This window comes from Homarus americanus, unplaced genomic scaffold (assembly GCF_018991925.1).
Source record: "Homarus americanus isolate GMGI-L3 unplaced genomic scaffold, GMGI_Hamer_2.0 scaffold2539, whole genome shotgun sequence".
NCBI classification, from domain to species: domain Eukaryota; kingdom Metazoa; phylum Arthropoda; class Malacostraca; order Decapoda; family Nephropidae; genus Homarus; species Homarus americanus.
In genome coordinates, this window is record NW_024725489.1 from 1,873,287 (window position 1) to 1,893,649 (window position 20,363).

The 20,363-nt window shown below is 43.0% G+C and overlaps 1 protein-coding gene across 1 annotated transcript in view; it reads right to left on the minus strand.

Moving 5' to 3' along the window:
- The window catches only part of LOC121864957, an 83,010-nt gene extending 63,696 nt beyond the window's left edge, over positions 1 to 19,314 (minus strand). Inside the window, exon 1 of the mRNA XM_042364175.1 lies at positions 17,398 to 19,314. Coding sequence (XP_042220109.1) covers positions 17,398 to 18,101 — 704 coding nt within the window. The 5' untranslated portion in view covers positions 18,102 to 19,314. The remainder of the gene's footprint in view (positions 1 to 17,397) is intronic.
- Between the last annotated feature and the right edge of the window lie 1,049 nt (positions 19,315 to 20,363).

Consider the following 20,363-nt stretch of genomic DNA (forward strand, 5'->3'; position numbering starts at 1 on the left):
GTGTGTCAATACTCTGGGAACAAGAGAGGACTTCTGGATGGCCCTAGGAGATGTGGAATCCATTAAGGTCACATCACACAAGGTTCCATCCCACATCTGCCTCACTGGGACCTGCCTGACACACACACACACACACACACACACACACACACACCACACACACACACACACATAAGACACCCTCCCCTGTCAGCATATATCACTATAGTCTAATATGTGTACACTGACTGACTCACTGGCTGTCGCACATCATTTGTTTAAGTTATCGTACACGAGTCACTTCCATATCGTAAACAGTAACAATTTTATTATTAGTTATCGTACCCAATAACCTACTAATATAAGGTATCGTATATGCTCAGAGAGATTATATCGTACAATTGGGAGAAGTTATCGTAATGAATAGATGATCGTAGAGTAAATATAAGTTATCGTATAGTTTGGATGAGTTATCGTATTGAGTGTGTACTAACAGGAAGCAGGTGGAGTAAACGGGACCTGTTTTGACACGTACACACACACACACACACACACACACACACACGTCCTTTCTCGGCCTTGCACGCGACGGACACGGGGAGACACGGCAAGGCAGGTTACACCACTATTACAGGCCACTTACCACCACTTCACTTCCAGTACAGGTCACTTATCACCACTTTTCCACCACTACAGGCCACTTATCATCACTTTTCCGCCACTACAGGTTACTATCACTACTACAGGCCACTACCACCACAATTACAGGCTACTACCACCACTATTACAAGCTACTACCACCATTTCAGACCACTATTATCACTCCACCACCACTACTACCACACCTCTACCACCATCACCCCCCAACACAGGCCATTACCACCACTACCACAATCCACTACCACAACTCCACTACCACCACTACCACAATCCACTACCACTAGTCTGCCCAACCACAATTCAGGCCAAGGGTTCTGAAATTACAAAACTAAACTATCACACCGTAATATACCAGGGAGCCCATACCATTTACGTTGGTACTGTGGTATCATGATCCTTCTGACTGTGGTGTTGAGAGTGGTATTAAGTTGGTAGTGTGGTAGTACTTTGCAATACTAAAAGTACCAGTGTTTTACTAGCATTAAGGGCCGAAATACCAGAGTTAAATATCCAAATACCACCCTTATGTACGAAAATACCTTAGTTAAATGCTAAAATACCAGACTTTAATACCAAAATAGTACTTTAATACCAAAATACCACCATTAATACAAAAATACCACTGATAATACCATAATACTACTGATAATACCACCCCTTCTCCCACAAAATACAAAAAAAATACCACAGATGACACCAGGCGGACAAATCACACACCAAGTTACACCATCCTCGTTGTGGCGTCGACCTAGTTGGCCCCAAGACCCGATAGCAGTTGGCGTGAAATAGTGGCTCTGTTGATGGCAGCAGCGGCAATACTCCCAACATACCGCTCTTAATTATTTACTACCTTAACAGCACACCTTCTAGACTACTGCTACTTGGACTCTTGGTTAGTTTATATACTCTAAGTAACAAAAGGCCAATGTAGTTACTGTTTTTTTTTCCTTATGTATTTGTCTTATCCGAATTTATTGTGGTTTGTATTTTTGACTTTGTGAATGCTATCCGGTTTGCATCAAGAGCTCTGATTAGTCAATAGAATCCCTGACTCAACGCTGATTGGTTGATTATTACTTTTTCCCGCGCATTGCCAGAATCCACCACAGGCTTTCCCGGACACTCTGTCGTTTAAAACTACACCACGAAACGCTACGGTAGAATTATTAAAATAGACTGAATTGTATTTTATTGCCGAAACGTAAACCGGAAAATTCCTTATCATGCAGAGAGTGTGTCCGGTCAGGTAAGAGGTTATATTATATCACAAGTGTGGGAAAATGTTGAACCCTTGGTGATGGCAACATTGTTTACTACCTTCCCCGCGTCTCAGCTGAACTTGCACCGAATTTCCTGACGATTCTCCTATGTTAAGAAATTTATCCCTTCCATTTAAGCTCCGAAAGAGGGGGATATATAACTGAAGGTGTCATGTAGGTCAAAACAAAAGACAAACACTGGGACATTAATACCTATTTACTCTTCATATGTGTTTTAAGTTTAGTTTAGTTTTTTGGTTTATTAGTGATACAGCATCGTTAACTAGTTATAATCCAATCACATGTTACGACCCATAGTTATTGATGATGATAATGATGATGACGATGATGATGACGATGATGATTTTACCTTCAGTGTCCAGGGAATTTTGACCTCAATTGAACAGAATTATGTAATTAGTTAAGCGTTAAAATGCCAATAGGATGACCCAGTTTCTTTGACCTTTGACCCCGTGGAGTGATTGTGTTTTCTTCTTCCTCCTCCTCCTCCTCCTCCTCCTCCTCCTCCTCCTCCTCCTCTTCCCCTAGTGCTTGTTCCTCTTACTCTGACTTGAGGATTTACTGGTGGAAAGGTCAGGTCAGGTCATCAGGATTACGGCCTTAAAGACGACAACTACAACGAAAGTCCAGCATACAGCGACAGTCCCGTAAACAAGAACAATATTCCTATAAACGACAAGAACAGTAACAACAAGAAGACAATAACAACAACAATAACAGCAGTGCGGGTACCTACTTTACAATGACAACAAAACAACTACAATAACAACACCACAATAACAACAACAACAACAACAACAACAACAACAAAAACAGCGACACAAATTCTTCGAACCCTCATTTCCGGGAACACAAAATCGGTTGCCTTTTCCATGTAACCAAAACCTGTAACTAAGGTGTAGATTATAGTCGACTATCATGTAACGTCTTCCTGTATTGATCCATTACAATAGATTACAGTCTGGTATAATGTCGCCATGTAATGTTTTATCATGAATTACAATAAGATTTAATTACTGTAACATTAATTTAGCGAGTTCCTGTATTAACTCATTATGTATCGTAGTGAGTTCCTGTAATATTATGACAGTTAATTACAGTAAAGTACATCGCGGCATCAACCTGTAACACATCATAACTGTAATGTGTGTAATTGGGTAAAATTCCCAATTGACCTTAACCTATGTAATTTAATTTGAGCCCAATTTTAATGTAATTACACCTGGTTTTGTATGGAAGGGTAATTTGGCGGGATTTTGTTCAGTGGGGATTTTATTTGGCAGGATTTTGTTCAGTGGGGATTTTATTTGGCGGGATTTTGTTCAGCGGGGAGTTATTTGGCGGGATTTTGCGCTCTAGGAAATTGTCCAGTGAGATTTTCCGGAGGGGTGGGTGGGGGGTGGGGGGTGGGGGATATTACCTCGTATGGGTCGCTGGTGTTAAAGGCCATACTAGATTATTTTATCCCGTTGGTGGCATTTAAAATCTCCTGAAAAGCCTGCCAATCTAACTTTACCCATAAGCGCCGCGAATGTTGTCACCTGATGGATAGCTGTTCTCTTCTCTTCTCTTCTTCTTTTCTTCTGTTCTTCTAACTCCTCTTATTCTCTTCCTCTCCTCCCTCCTTCTACCCCTTTTCTTTCTCCCTCCTTCCCCTTCTCCTCTTCCTGTCCCTCTTTCTCACCTCCCTTCCTCCTCCCCCCTCCTCCTCCTCCTCATCATCATCATCCTTTTCCCTCTCATCATCTCCCTCTTCCTTCTCCCTCCCTCCCTCCCTCCCTCCCTCCCCCCTCTTCTGCCTCTTTTCCATATCACCCCGCCCCTTTTCCCTCCCTCCCATATATATTTTTTCCCTAAAACTTTCGAATCTTACATAACTTTGAAACTAGCTCACTCCCTCAAACTTCTTTTTATCTGTTTTTATGTTAAGTAGGTGGTAATATCCTGTCTACTTTCAAGTTGACGAAATATCAGTGTTTTGTGTAAGTCGTTATTTTCTCTTAGGTAATATTTCACTTCCAAGAAATATACCCTGTTGAAGTGCTCTCTCTCTCTCTCTCTCTCTCTCTCTCTCTCTCTCTCTCTCTCTCTCTCTCTCAAGTCGACGGCCAAATATCAATACTCGACTTCTCAACTTTAATGCTCTTGATATTAAATTAAACTACGCCATTAATTTTTTTTTATGACCTTCAGTTAATTAAATCTGAAAATAATGTGAAAATTTTATAACACAAGTGACTGATCGTAATAAAGTCTTTGTATTTTAATGGATGTTGATGAAATTATAGGCCTAATATGATTGGGTTTTTTTTCGGATTATTCAAGAGTAGTTCGTTATACCCTCGGAAATATACAGCATAGTAATTAATTATTTAGTATTTTTCACAGGTTTAATGATCTTTACTTAATTAACTCGGATAATAGTATAATACACTTGTCTTTGATGCTATTAAAATAATTATGCTTTGTGTGGTAATGGAAGAGAGTAAAGGGCTAATGCATCGTAGCGGCAGAACTAACTCAGCCCGGCGGACATTATTGGAACATTCAGAGTATCAACAAACCCACGCCTAATGTTGATAACGCTGTCTGTATTTGTCATAATTGTTATATGCCTTTCTTTAATTAACTGTGGAAATTAGATATTGTAGCCTGAAATAACTAGATAATGGTATCATGCGCCCAAATGGAAGTGATTATAGGATAAATACACCTTAGCGTGGCAGAACTCGGTCGGGGAAACATTATTGGAACACCGAGAATCCCTCCGCGCAAACAGCTATGATAGTGACTTCATTTATCACTGTCACTGTTTTAATAGTATTTATTTAATTACTGCTGTAGTTAAATTCTATAGCTCTGATGTAACTGTAATTTTTATGCATTGTATTTTAATGGAAGCAAATACAGAGGAAATTTATTCGAGTGAGGGGAGGGCAGGCAGCTGAGCCGAGAGGACATTACTGGAACGACAGGGAGATGGCAAGCACTCCTGAGGGGATATTCATGGTTGTTTTAAACGCTAATACTAATGTAACAACGTAACTCGGTCGTGCCTGAAGTATATTTTTTTATGTAATTACAATTCATTTTAATTTAATTTATATTTAGTTAATCCTAAGTATGTATAAGCTTGTGTGGTGTAATACGTTGATATTATTTTAGGTCAGTTTTGCTTAATGAGAACTTGAGTTTCTGATATGGATGAAACACAATTAAGCTACTACTACTACTACTACTACTACTACTACTACTACTACTACTACTACTACTACTATGATATATGAATATACGCATTTGTGTCTTTAATTTTAAGAAGTTAGGAAGACTCAGAGCAGAAGGAAAGCTTAAACACACACTCAGGATTTCCCGCCATTGTCTCGAAACGCTTGAGGGACCTAAAAGCCGACCAGAGTTTTTCCCTTTTACCGCCCACAGCCACCCACACCGACCCAACACCGCCCACAGCCACCCACACCGACCCAACACCGCCCACAGCCACCCACACCGACCCAACACCGCCCCACAGCCACCCACACCGACCCAATGCCGCTCACAGCCACCCAATACCGCCCGGCTTCTGTTACCGCCCACAGCTACTCAATACCACCACTGACCCAGCACCGCCCACAGCTACTCAATACCACCCACGGCGACCTAGTACCGCCCATACCCATCCGTTGTCACTATCATCTACACCATCTGCCCCCGCTCGTTGTCGTCCCAAACATCCAATTCTCCTCAGTACCACCACCCACCCACCCACCCCTACCACCACACTTCCACCAAGCTGACACCACTACTACCACCATCCCGTGCCTCTCTCTCTCTCTCTCTCTCTCTCTCTCTCTCTCTCTCTCTCTCTCTCTCTCTCGCGCGCGCCAGCTGGATGGCCTCCTGGAACCATCTGGCTCCAGCAGTACTGTCTGTAATTAACTGAAGTTATCGACGAGAGAGAGAGAAGAAAATGTGAAAAAAATAGAAATAGGTACACGAGTTGATTCTCTCTCTCTCTCTCTCTCTCTCTCTCTCTCTCTCTCTCTCTCTCTCTCTCTCTCTCTCTCTCTCTCTCCACACACTAAAAAATAAGAAGTGACACAAATTGAAACAAACACAGATAGAAAAACAGACATACAGTGTGTGTGTGTCAAGCCCTTATTATTACGGTAACTTTGCCCACACACTTAATCAGCCGGTCCGAGCGTTCCGTCCTAACCAGGGGAATTGTCCGGCTGTTTAGTATAGTGAGTGGTAAAGTCCGAGAAAGGTTTTTGGGAGTCCGAAATTGTGTGGAATAACCAGGATTGTATGTCGGTTTGGGTGGGTTTAGGTGGGTCAGGGTGGGTTACGGTAGGTTAGGGTGGGTTTAGGTAGGTCAGGGTGGGTTACGGTGGGTTTCTGAGGGTGGGTTTAGGTAGGTCAGGGTGGGTTACGGTAGGTTAGGGTAGGTAGCGGTAGGTTAGGGTGGGTTTAGGTAGGTCAGTGTGGGATATGGTAGGTTAGGGTGGGTTACGGTAGGTCAGGGTGGGTTACGGTAGGTCAGGGTGGGTTACGGTGGGTTAGACCAGGCGTGCTATCAAAACAGTGTTGAATTAGCTTAAGTTAAGTTAGATTAGCTGTGGTCAAATTAGTTTGGATTTGATTAGGTTAGATGTAGTTTAATTAGTTTTCAAACATTCACCACTTTAGGCCCAAACACTTCCGACTTCATGCCCAAACATTCCCGACTTTATGCCCAAACATTCCCGACTTTATGCCCAAACATTTCCGACTATGCCCAAACATTTCCGACTTTATGCCCAAACATTTCCGACTTTATGCCCAAACATTCCCGACTTTACACCCAAACATTCCCGACTTTACGCCCTTCTCCTGTCCCCAGCAATTCTTTATTTCCTTTCATATTCATTTTATTCACATCCAAGACAATTTTTTTTTAATTCGCGTCTGTTGCACTCTTTCTATTTTATGCTCATTACTCCTGTTCGTTATTGTTATTATTATTATTATTATTAGTAGTAGTAGTAGTAGTAGTAGTAGTAGTAGTAGTAGTAGTAATATTAGAATTTACCGTATATTATTATTATTATTATTATTATTATTATTATTATTATTATTATTATTATTATTATTAACGCTGAATAACACTAAGAATAACACAAAATTCTCACAACCCAACAATAGTTTAAATAACTCTGCTAACTTTAACTCTTATATACACTCTCTATATATTAAATCTGGGGCCTAAACTAACTTTTGGAAACCGCGTGTTAAAATATTTGACATTTGTGATGAGCTAAAAGTTGGTGGTGTTTTTATGCCATCCAAACTTTCCACCACCATCCCATCTGGCCCAGGGTTCTCTAAAGGTTCATGTGTTAATATTTTCTCCCGAATTAAAGATGTGAGAATGCATTTAATTTCCTGACTTAATTTACGACCTTAATATTCCTGTCAAAATGGCGTCGAAATTCCGCTGAGACTTAACGAGAGATAGGATGTAGGGGTGTATATGTTTTTTTTTTTAGTGAAGGGAAAATATTTTGTGTGGGAACTCGAGTCTCGGCTTCTACAAACTTTCGAGAACTGTCGCGTACGGTAGATAAAAGTTCCTATTGGCTGGATGTTTAGTGGACGGCTATTGGTTGGATGTTTCAAGAGTTCCGATTGGCTCAACACTTTAAATTCTCTGCCGCTTATGGTACACGAGTTCCTATTGGGTGAATATTATAAAAGGAAAAAAGGGCTAGATGATACAAGAGTTTTGATTGGCTCAATACTTTAAATTCTCTTCTGCTTATGGTATACGAGTTTCTATTGGGGGAATGTTACACTAAATAAATAAGGAGAGATGTTACAGGACTTCTGATTGGCTTAACACTCTAAAGCTACTCTGCTACATGACTTCCTATTGGCTAAATTGTAATGAACGGTTGCTTATTGTCTTAATGCTCTCGAACTCAGCTGATTATAGTACGACAGCTGCTATTGGTTTTATAATACAAGCACACTTATTGGTTGGCGGTTTCAAGACTTCCTATTGGCTCTACACTTCAGAACTTCTGCTTACAGTTTAGAAGTTTCTATTGGTTGAATATTACACAGAGGGTCGTGTTAAGGCTTCCTATTGGCTTAATATTCTAAAACTCTTCTACTTATGGTACAAAACGTCTCATTGGTTGAATATTAAGCAAACAATAACAGTTTTAAATATTTCAAGTGTGGCTATTGGTCACATCCTGTTTCATATCAAAATAAATGTAACATGTTAAATAGCATGTCAATATTATTCTAGTCATTTTTAAAGTCATCTAAAAATAGAGGGAATTGCTTTTAAAAGACTGGTAGTGGACAAGATTGCAGCCATCCGCGCGTTCGGGCCCGCCAGTCAGCTCGACGTTGATTGGTTGATGCCATTTGTTTCCAACGCTGCCACACTTCCCCGGGGAAATAAATATAACTAACCAACAAATACTAAACCAATACTGATAAAAAAAATAATATAGTCTAAATAAAGTAAGAGTTAGTATTTTGGTTTTTGTTGTAACATAAATTATTTCCATAGTTTCTGAAATAGTTGTCCAATTGTTCAGGTAGGTGGCTGATATTAATTTGAGGTATAGAAAACATTAATTCCACTTAGAATAAACTTTTTTTACTTATAGAAAACATTATTAATATCAGAATAAACTCATTGATACATAACAATTTCTAACACTGTTCATTGATATAACTAAACATTGATTTGTTCTCCACCGTACAATAACAAAGTCCTTGAGGCCATAACACAATAATAATGACATAACGGATTATTGAACTCCGGGTCTCACGAACGGACACTAGGTCAGGTATATAGACGTACGAGCGGATTTATGAACGCACGGACGGATATATGAACGCACGGACGGATATATGAACGCACGGACGGATATATGAACACACGGACGGATATATGAACACACGGACGGATATATGAACACACGGACGGATATATGAACACACGGACGGATATATGAACGCACGGACGGATATATGAACGCACGGACGGATATATGAACACACGGACGGATATATGAACACACGGACGGATATATGAACGCACGGACGGATATGAACACACGGACGGATATATGAACACACGGACGGATACTGAACAGGACGGATATGAACTCACGGACGGATACATGAACACACGGACGGATATATGAACGCACGGACGGATATATGAACTCACGGACGGATATATGAACACACGGACGGATATATGAGACACACGGACGGATATATGAACACACGGACGGATATATGAACGCACGGACGGATATGAACTGCGGACGGATATATGGTGCGCCCGGATATATGAACGCACGGACGGATATGTGAACGCACGGACGGATATATGAACGCACGGACGGATATATGAACACGGACGGATATATGAACCACGGACGGATACGCACACGGACGGATATATGAACGCACGGACGGATATATGAACTCACGGACGGATATATGAACGCACGGACGGATATATGAACGCACGGACGGATATATGAACACACGGACGGATATGAACGCACGACGGATATATGAATGGACGGATATATGAACACGGACGGATATATGAACGCACGGACGGATATATGAACGGACGGATATGAACGCACGGACGGATATATGAACGCACGGACGGATATATGAACACACGGACGGATATGAACACACGGACGGATATATGAGACATACGGGACGGATATATGAACGCACGGACGGATATATGAACGCACGGACGGATATATGAACGCACGGACGGATATATGAACGCACGGACGGATATATGAACGCATGGACGGATATATGAACACACGGACGGATATGAACACACGGACGGATATATGAACGCACGGACGGATATATGAACGCGCGGACGGATATATGAACGCACGGACGGATATATGAACGCACGGACGGATATATGAACGCACGGACGGATATATGAACGCACGGACGGATATATGAACGCACGGACGGATATATGGACGCACGAATGGATATATGGATGCAAGGTCGGGAAATAAACAAAGAAGAACAGGAGAGAGAGTGATAAAAGGGATAAAGAGAGAGTAAATAGGAAAAAGACGAGAAGAAGTACATAAAAAAAGGGGAGGGAAAAGAGTAAAGAAAGAAAAGATAAGAAAGAAGAATTACGACGAGGTACAATAAGTGAGGTAAGAAGAAAGAGGGAGAGAAAGGAAGGGGTAAAGAGGGAGAGAAACGAGGAGGAAAGAGGGAGAGAAACGAGGAGGAAAGAGGGAGAGAAGAAGAGGAATTTGGGATGTAGGCGACGAAAGAGGAGGAGGGAAAGAGAGGAAAAAAGAGAGAGAGAGAGAGAAGAGAGAGAGAGAGAGAGAGAGAGAGAGAGAGAGAGATTCGAAAGAAGAGACAGGGAAGAAAATCGATGATGGAGAAAGAGAGGGAGAGAGAGAGAGAGATAGCAAAAGAGAGTGGGAGAGAGAGACAGGAAGGAAACACCAGATACTAAAGAAAGGTGGAAGGAGGAGGAAGTAGAGAGAAGAAAGATAAACAGACAAATCGAGACAGGAAGAAACACTGACGGAGACAAAAGAGAGACAGAGAGATACGGATGGAGGAAATGAGGGAGAAAAAGAGAGAGAGGGAGAGAGAGAAATCGATGAGGGAGAGAGCAACAGAGGGGTGGATGAGAGAGAGAAAGAATGTGACAATAGAGAAACAGGAAGAGAAAACACCGAAAAACACATAAACAAGTAACAAAAATGGCCGAGTAAATGGAACACACACACACACACACACACACACACACACACATACACACATTACAACAAACACACACACACACACACACACACACACACACACACACACACACACACACACAGGTAAACAAACAGCTAAATTCCCATTGTTATTGTAGTATTGTTCCATAGTGTCTTAAGCCCGCTACAACCAGTTAAGCCCAGTAGACCCCAGACCACGGGTTAGTTAAGACCCCTTCATGCTTTATACCCTGACACTCTTACACCTCAGAGTAAACAAACGAACCACACAAACAACTACCACAATACAAACAAACAGAGGGAATTTATAGCACACACCGTAAACACCAGAGAAGCCAAACAAAACAAATGAATTACCACAGCCATCAGAGTCACTAAACAAAGACAACTACTGCGGCAGAAAGATACTCGTACCTAAAGTAAGTTAAGAAATACGATAAATCATGAATAAAGGCAAAATATTCTTACGGTAATGGTTAAGATGAAATTATATTACCATTACTACTACTACAATTACTATTACTACTAAACTACTACTACTACTATTACTATTACTACTAAACTACTACTACTACTATAACTACTAATTTTGATGAATATTTTAGTAGCAGATAATAAATAAAAAAATATATAGATGGAATTTATATATACGAAAGGGATATATATATAGGGTAAGAGAAATATATATAGAGAGGAATTTATATATATACAGTGGATAGATTTATATAGATAGATACCCTAATCCCCTGGTGCACTCATAAAGTAAACGCTTGTAAACATGGGTGTACCGGGGCCTAGTGAGAGACAGTAGCCATTGAGAGAGAGAGAGAGGGGGGGAGTCATTCAGAGAGAGAGAGAGGGGGGGAGTCATTCAGAGAGAGAGAGAGGGGGAGCTATCTAGAGAGAGAGAGAGGGGGGGGGAGTCATCTAGAGAGAGAGAGGAGGGGGGGTCATTCAGGAGAGACATCGTGAAAATATTGGACCGATATTCCACCCTTGGGGTTTAGCATAGTGCGACCTGTCATTGGTGAGGTAGGCGAACTCACTCACACACTCTCTCTCTTATCTATCTATCAGTCCATTTACCACACAATAATATCACAGTTATTCATATTGGTAGTGATATATAATAAAATTTTAACAACTTCCGGTTATAGTAGATATATATTGTGTTATATTTATACCTCATCAGCTGTTGTTGTTGTATATATACTGTGCCGTGAAATGTGTTTATGTCTGTCTGCCGTGGTTTTTTTTCGCTGTTTTTTATTTTATTTAGTTCTTTTACTTTTTTTTTGGTAGAGTCTCAATGCAACCCGCCGCCATTTTGTTTTTAATCCCTCAATTGTTGATATCTAAATGACCCTCTTTTACTGCTTAATCTTAAGATGGCGGCCACGAAGCGTCAGGATTTCACTTTGACTATATCCAGTTAGAGTAAGAATCTTTTGTTAATCCTTGGTCATTATAATCCCAGTTGGCTAATCCAGGAAGCCATTGTTGTGATTAAGGGAAAGATTAGGTGAGTGTTGTGATGTTGTGATTGTTGTTGTTGTTGTTGTGGTTGTTGTTGTTGTTGTTGTGGTTGTTATTGTTATTATTGTTATTATTATTATTATTATCATTGTTATTTTCGTTATTATTTTTATTGTTATTGTTGTTCTTGTTCTTCAATTTATTATTATTATTATTATTATTATTATTATTATTATTATTATCAACACCACATTTGATTGATACCGACTAATAATAATAATTAATACATAATTGAGAGATGAATTAATTAATCCCAAGACAAATTAAAATATATATAAAGGCAGTAAATGGATTTTTAGTGTTTTGTTTAATTAATTTAATTAGTTGGGCCTTCTGTGTGGGGAATTAGTTTATATAAATGCTAATTAGGAGGCAATTAAACCGTTGTGTAGGAAGTGGGAAGCAACTTGATAATGGGGAGAGGGAGAGAGAGAGATAATGAATAGTAAGAAAGAGAAGAGATTGATGAGAGAGAGAGAGACAGTGAAACAAGGGAGGAGAGAGAGATAAAGAGGAGACAGAGAAGGAGAGAGCAATAAAGACAATGAAACAAGGAAGGAGGAGAGAGATAGAGAGATAAAGAGGAGACAGAAGGGGAAACAAATATAGTGAAAGGGAAGGAAGAGGAAAAGAGAGATAGTGAAACAGAAAGAGAGAAATATTTTAAAGTAAAGTGAGAGAGAGGAGAGACAGAGGGAGAAGGGAGGGGGGGTGGTGTTGGCTGAGCAGGGGGGGGCAAGGAGAGGTTGTGGAACTGGACTGTAGGAAATGGAGGGTTATATCTTCCTCCTCCTCCCTTCTCTTGATTCTCCTCCTTCCCTCCTCCTCCTCCCTCCTTCTAGCCCCTCCCAATCCTGGCTAATAACCAGTTGGGATTTCGACTCTTTTTTTTCTCCTCCTTCTCATTTCACCCCCTCTTCTCCCTCTCCCCTTCACCTGCCCTCTCACCTGCCCCTCTCCTCCACCACCAACTTGTAGACTTATTCAGCTTAAGAGACTTAGGAGATTTGCTGGAATTAAATATCTTCCACCCTCCCCCTTTCATGAGCCCCCTCCCTCCATGAGATACCACTCTTCCTATGAGCTGGCTTCCCCACCCCTGTACTACCAGAAAGCGCCACTACTACTACTACTACTACTACTGCGTCTTCCATCACTGTGACGCTCACACTACTGCCACCACCACTACTACCACCACCACCACACACACACTACTACCACCACCACCACCACCTACTACACACTACCATTCACTACCACCACCATCACCACCACCACCACCACTTCCACCACTTCCACCACCACCACCACCACCACCACCACCACCACCACCACCACCAGATACAAACCACTATACCACCATCACCACCAGATACAAACCACTATACCACCATCACCTACGCCACCACAACAACCATTCTATTCCAATTTCTGTTTCATTTCAAGTCTCAGTCGTGAATTTGAAGGGGTTTCAGTTCTTAAAAGTTCAGCTTCAGTTTCAGATTCAATTACAGTTTTAAGTTCGTAGTTTCGTTCCAGTAATGAGTCAGCAATGGTTGGGGTGGGTTGGGGTAAGGGGTGGGTTGGGGTGGGCTGGATGAGGTGGGTTGGGCTCTGCCGACTTGAACAATATTGGGAACCGAATTATCCCTTGAGATGGTGGTGGTGGTTGTTAGTGAGAGAGAGAGAATCGTTAGCTGGTAAGTGAGTTATCTAGAAGGCAGTGGTGCTGGTGGTGATTGTTAGGTACACACACACACACACACACACACATTATCCCTCGCAGTGTGTTGGGAGATACTTACAGTTATCTCCCCAAGTACTCTTCTGTTAGCGGCATCCTCTACTTGTGGTTGGTGGAGTGTCTGTCTGTCTGTCTGTCTGTCTTTGTCTGCTTGTTTCCTTCTGTGTGTTTGTGTCCTACCCAGAGCGTGAAATTGTCCAATGTTTCTGTTCTTAATTCACAAAAATTCTACCTGCTAACATTGTCCCCTTTAACTAGTGCTAATTAAAGGTATATAGTTAAGGTAATATCACTTCATATACGTCTCTTGTAACTGGTGCTAAGCGTATCTAGTTATTGTCTCTGTATAGTTATGAGTCCATTTTTTTTGTCGTAAGTTTCGGTGTTAATTATAAGTCAGTCGGATAGTGTTAGTCTTATCTTAATTACAAGGGGGAAATTATCGTACGAGTCTTTGAGAATCTGACGAAATTGGGGAAGGAGATTGGGGTTTTGAGGAGGAGGAAGAAAGAAAGAAAGAAGAGGTAAAAATAAGTAAAAGCAGAGAAAAATAATAAAAATATCCATCTCTTTTTTTTTTTTTTGTTGTTCGCCCTCCCAGCTTGTGGTCGCCGCTCGCCACTTAGCTCGCCCGGCCGTAAACAACACCAAACAAATGACTGTGTTCCCGCCAAAAATGGGGAGGTGGGGGCGAGGGGCGAGGTGGGGGCGAGGGGGGAGGCGAGGCATAACCGCATATCAACGCTTAATTATATAACCCCACAGAGTTCATTCACACTCGGGGCAGGGTTACCAAGTATATTTTTTCTAACATTACATTATATACTTATCACCTTATATTTCTAGTATACAGGAAAATTCTAAGTTTAATATAATCTTACCTAATATAACTATGTGACTCTTAAGCTATAATTCTCTACCTTAGTATAACTTTACCTAACCTGTGTATAGGATATAATTGGATTAAACTGTAATTTATTATAACCTTCCTAAACCTTAATCTAATCTTACGTTTCCTAATTTAATCTAACCTCCCTGTGATGTGGTATAGCGGTATAGGCTATATCTAATGGTTTGTTGTCGATTGTGATTTTGTATTGTATTTTGTCCAGTGGAATTTTGTCCCATATTTTGTCCAGTGGCTTTAAATAGTAGCTCTAAATAGGTAGCCGTAGAGGATTGGAAAATGCCAGCCTAGCCTATTGACGTATCCTAGCCAATCTTAGCCTAGCCACCAACTCGTTTCTTTGCCCGCCATAAAAGAATTTCACGCACTAACGCTTTTATTCATTAGAGTGACTGCCGACTGCCTCTCCGTCTTGTTTTCCTATTACCTCAGGGACTACTCTATCCCCTCGCTCGATATTACTATGCTATTAGAAGATTAAAATGAGACGCGCCATGCAGTGTGTTTGCAACTGGGGAACTCAACTTTTGCCAACCTTACAGCCCAACCCGCCCGTCTCTCTCTCTCTCTCTCTCTCTCTGATCGATTCCAATATCATCAGGAACTGGCGCTAATCCTCTATAAACCTAGGAATGTAAATAAGAGTTCTCCTGAGCGTCGCCTTTATGGGATTGACTGAGGAAAGAAAAGTTTTTTTATGACGCCGCGCGGGAAAATGTTTGTTTATTTTGGTGACGTCACTAGTAACTAAGCCATTACGTTCCTCGATTTTTTTTTAAAATAATGTAATTGAGGTTTTAAGTTAATGAGTAATTTAATAGGTATAATTTTTAATGAGATTGTGTTTTTTCAGCCATTATAATTGGATTTATTTCATTTGGTACATACATACATACATACATACATACATACATACATGCATACATACATACATACATACATAAGTAGATAAACGATAAAAAAATAACTATAACCATGAACATACATTTTTTTGCCAACATCATTATCCATCACAAACTCTTTTAAACACCTTTACCTGCACAGATTAATTAAAAAAAATCATAATTGAAAATCCCCCCAAAAAAGATGAAGTAGATCGTGAAATGAGAAGCGATGGTGTAAGAGCGATTAACAACACGGTAACTAGCTCTCCTCAGGTGGGTAAAATTAATGAATATGTTTACGTAATCACAGGTATTAGAGCTATAGTGGGTTGAGGGATAAACACAGAAGGAGGGGAGGGGTAGCGTGGTATTTTGGGGAGGGTGGTGAGGTATTTTAGGGGAGGGGGAAGGGGTGATGTATTTTAGGGTAGGGGAGGGGGTATTTTAGGGAGGGGAAGGGGGTAGGAGGTTGAGGAGGTATTTTGGGAGGAGGTTGAGGTATTTTAGGGTGGGGAGGTTGGGTATTTTAGGATGGTGAGGGTGTTTTGGGGGAGGGTGGGTATTTTACTAGGGGTGGGGAGTTATTTTGCAGGAGGGTGGTGCTGTTTTGGGGAGGTATTTTTGGGTGGGAGGTGAGGTGTTTTGGGGAGGTTTGGGGTATTTTGGGGAGGGGTGAGGTATTTTAGAGATTGGGGAGAATTGTTGTATTTTAGGGAAGGGGAAGGGGTGAGTATTTTAGGAGGGAGGGTGGGAAGTATTTTTGGGTGGGAGGTGTTTAGGGAGGGTGATGACTTTTAGGGAGGAGGAGAATTATTTAAGGTAGGGAGGGTGAAATTGTTTTAGGGAGGTATTTTAGGGAGGGTGGGCAGAACATTTTAGGGAGGAGGAGGTATTTTAAAGATTACAGGAGGTGATGTATTTTAGGAGGGGGTGATGTATTTTAGGGTGGGGAGGGTGAGGTATTTTAGGGGAGGTGAGGTATTTTGGGAAGGGAGGGTGAGGTATTTTAGGGAGGAGATTGTGAGGTATTTTAGGGTAGGGGGAAGGGGTGAGGTATTTTAGGGTAGGGGAGGGGGTGAGTTATTTTAGGGTAGGGGAGGGGGGTAGTATTTCGGGGGATAATAACCTTAGCTGGTGTGGCCTATTTTAGCATGCAGTACCCTAACGTAGCCTGCAGTACCCAAACCTAGCCTGCAGTACCCTAAACTATCCTGCTCAAGTCTGCTGTACCCTAATCTAACCTGCTCTAGCCTGCAGTACCCTAGTCTAGCCTGCTCTAGCCTGCAATACCCTAACCTAGCCTGCTCTAGCCTGCAGTAACCTTACGTAGCCTACACTGCCCTGAACTAAGTTACGTTGTAGATGGTCTTGGTAAAATATCTTCTTGCATTGCATTATTTGGTGGCGTGTGTACGTCAGAGGTTTATGTGTGTACTTCTGTATGAGTGTATACGTTTGTGTATGTATGTGTAAGTTTTTATGTAGGGGTGTGTTTGTGTATACAGTGTGTGTATGAGTGTCTGTACTATAGAGAGATGAGGTCAGCAACAACACCCCCAGGTTGAGGGGCACCCTGTGTCAGGAGTCTCACCTATTATAAGCGTCGAGAGCTTCCTCGTGTCGGTCCTGGGCGTCGTAGTCTAAGGCAGTCTTCAGGGCGAGGATCCACCCGTCGACCCGCTCATCCAAGCACTTGTCCTCCATGTGTGGGTGGCGCTGGGCGGCGTGGACGGGGTGATGGACGGTAGTGGTGGACGGGGGCGGCGTGGGGCCTTTGGTATCCATTTCGTTTCCAGGATTGGTCTTCCGGGACCTCGATGACACGATTCGACCCAGGAGAGACTTTTCACTTTTGATCAGAGGCCGACCGCTTTTGGACGCCGGGGGGTCGGTTTTCCCGGCCACAGATGGCCTGGTGGTAGCCACGGGTGACCCGCTGTTTCTGGCCAGGGAAGAGGAGGCAGAGCGGTGTTTGGGCCGCGTGGAGGCCGAGAGGTCGTTGACGGGGGTGGACTCGTAGTCAGCGGTGTCTGTGTCTGAATCCCGTATTGTTGACGCCGTCGACGATCTCGATAATGTCTGCAGACTGTGTCTGCTATTCGTTAATATCTGTTGTCGCTGTACTGTTGATCTTCGTTGTCCCTGCTGCTGTTTCTCGACGGAGGACTGCCTCCTTATGGTGAAGGCTGCTGCTGCTGGGGGAGAGCTTTGGTTGGGTTCCCGCGAGTCGTCTCCTAGGACGGTGCCGGGCGCCGTAAGAGAAAGCGCCACCTCTTGAAACTCCCGGCGCCTCATCCTCCCCCACGCCCACGCCCAAACCCGTGCCACAGGGCTGGTGCACCCACCATGGTTGCCGCCCGTACCTCCGCCCACCTCTGTTCCAGTCTGGGCCACGCCGGGCCGCACCCCTCACGAGAAGATGGTCCAGCGGGGAACAGGTGAGCGAGCCCCTTATGACCACTACACCTGCCCCAGTCGTGTTCCTTCCTACACACAGCACAAGGACGCCTCCCTCACCTCCCTCACAGTGACTATTTACTCTTTCTTGAAATTTCTGTTGCCAGTTCTTAAATCAGTGTTCGTCTGGTAGAAGAATCCTCGTTGTCTTAATGGATCTTTCCTCCTCCCCAAGAATATGCATCGAGTCGTAGGACTAATTTTTCTTAATATGTCATCCGATTGATACCAAGTCAGAGTCGTAATCAAGTTGCTTGTTGACCAGAGTATCTGCTTCTGTCCAGTGACAACTTGGGAAGTGTTCTCTGTCGTACACCAACACTCGTACAGTAAACTATATAAACAATACCTGCTCTTTATATAACAGTGAAGTTAAAAGTGTCCTAAAAGGATCTTGTTATGAATCCAGGAAGTCATATTTTAGGTGCGACTTCATACTGAAAAAGAGCGGCACCCGGGGATTGAGAGCAACAAAGCGGATTGTCGGGAGGGCACACACACACAATGGTGAGCTCTGGCAAGACTTCTGAAGGCGACGAATGACGAGGACCCGACGACGATGATGTAACAACAGTAGTAACGTGACGACGACCCACCTGGGAGCGTTACTCAGGGGATGGTTGGCCACCCATGTCAGTCATCCCTCCTGAAGGCTCCACCACCCAGAAGGTTAATTAGCCAGGTACAGGAGGTTGGTCTCAAGCATAGTCCTCTTTCCTCGGGGCGAAGATGTGGCCTGGGTCCTCTGTGGGGTCGGGGGAGGGGGCGAAGGATACACACACCAGGCGCGTGTCGAGGTGTGAACGCCTTAAAGATAATGAACAGTTGGACTAGTTAACAGTGTCAGCAAAAATCAGGCGGTGGGTGATTGTGGTGTAGAAACAGTGGGTGGAGAGGAGCTGGATAGGTGAATAGGTAGACTGTGGGTGGCTGACGGGAGGGATGACGGGGCTAGGAGCTTGGGTAGGTGGTGGCAAGGCGAGGCGGGTGTGTGTGTGTGAGCGGCGGATTCGACACAGGGACGCGGAGCAGTGTGTTCCAACCAGGTAGACGGCTGGAGGCTTACTGCTGTCCAGCCCGACCCGCCCAACCCACCCATCGCTCCTCCCCACCCCTCACCCCGCCCCCCGCCACACACCACCCACCGAAATATTTCCCCTCACCTTCGTTCACCGTCCTAAACTACCCGGAAAAAATCCAACACCATATTTTTTTCCCTAATGGTGTGTTTAATCCTATCCCCTCGCTGGCTCCCCTCACTCCAAGTCGTGGGTGTGTGAAGCGGGTGTCACCTGTCAGGCAGCACCGGGCGAAGTATTATGAAAGAAACTCAGAATAACTGCAGAACTGGATAAAGTTAAACATAACAGGGAACTCGAACCTGAGTCTCGCTGGCGTTTTGCTCCCCCTTTCGTTTCGTATCTTAGGTTTTCGTTCACCCCCACTTCCCCTCCTCCCCCACCTTTTGTTTATTCATGACCTCGCTTCGACAATTTTACATCCTTTGCCTGTTTGATTTCTCCATTTCCTACCATTCTTCCTTTTTCTGTGACGAGACCGACGGATTTACGAGCTTTCACCCGGGTGTTCACAGGTGGAAGACCAGAAGAGGAGTGAGACTTGTGAACGCGTGGTGGCCGTCGGTACTTCACAGAGGTAAACAGAACACTAATTGAGCACGTCGAGTGGCAAGTCCCCGGGCCCGGTTTCCCTTGTTCTTCCTCATGGTTTGATGTGAGTTTCCTGCCTCACTCACCAGGGGGGACGGGAATTTACATGTAAAGAATCTGAACGTTTATGTTGAGTGTTCAGGAGGAGGAAGCAACAGTTGTTATTGTTCCTGTTACTCTTGTTGTTATTATTTAAAACAATCTCTCTCTCTCTCTCTCTCTCTCTCAAGGTGTACTCTTTGATCAACATCATTACACAGTACACGACCCGATTACAACACGACGGACTCGGATAATCGAAGCTTGGGTGGGTCGGTGAGGCAACACGTGTTTATGTCTTATCGGGAAATAGATTATCGACACGCCATGATATATATATTTTTAGTGGGATTTCTCATTATTTTCTGTCGCTTTTAAAGGGGACCTGGGG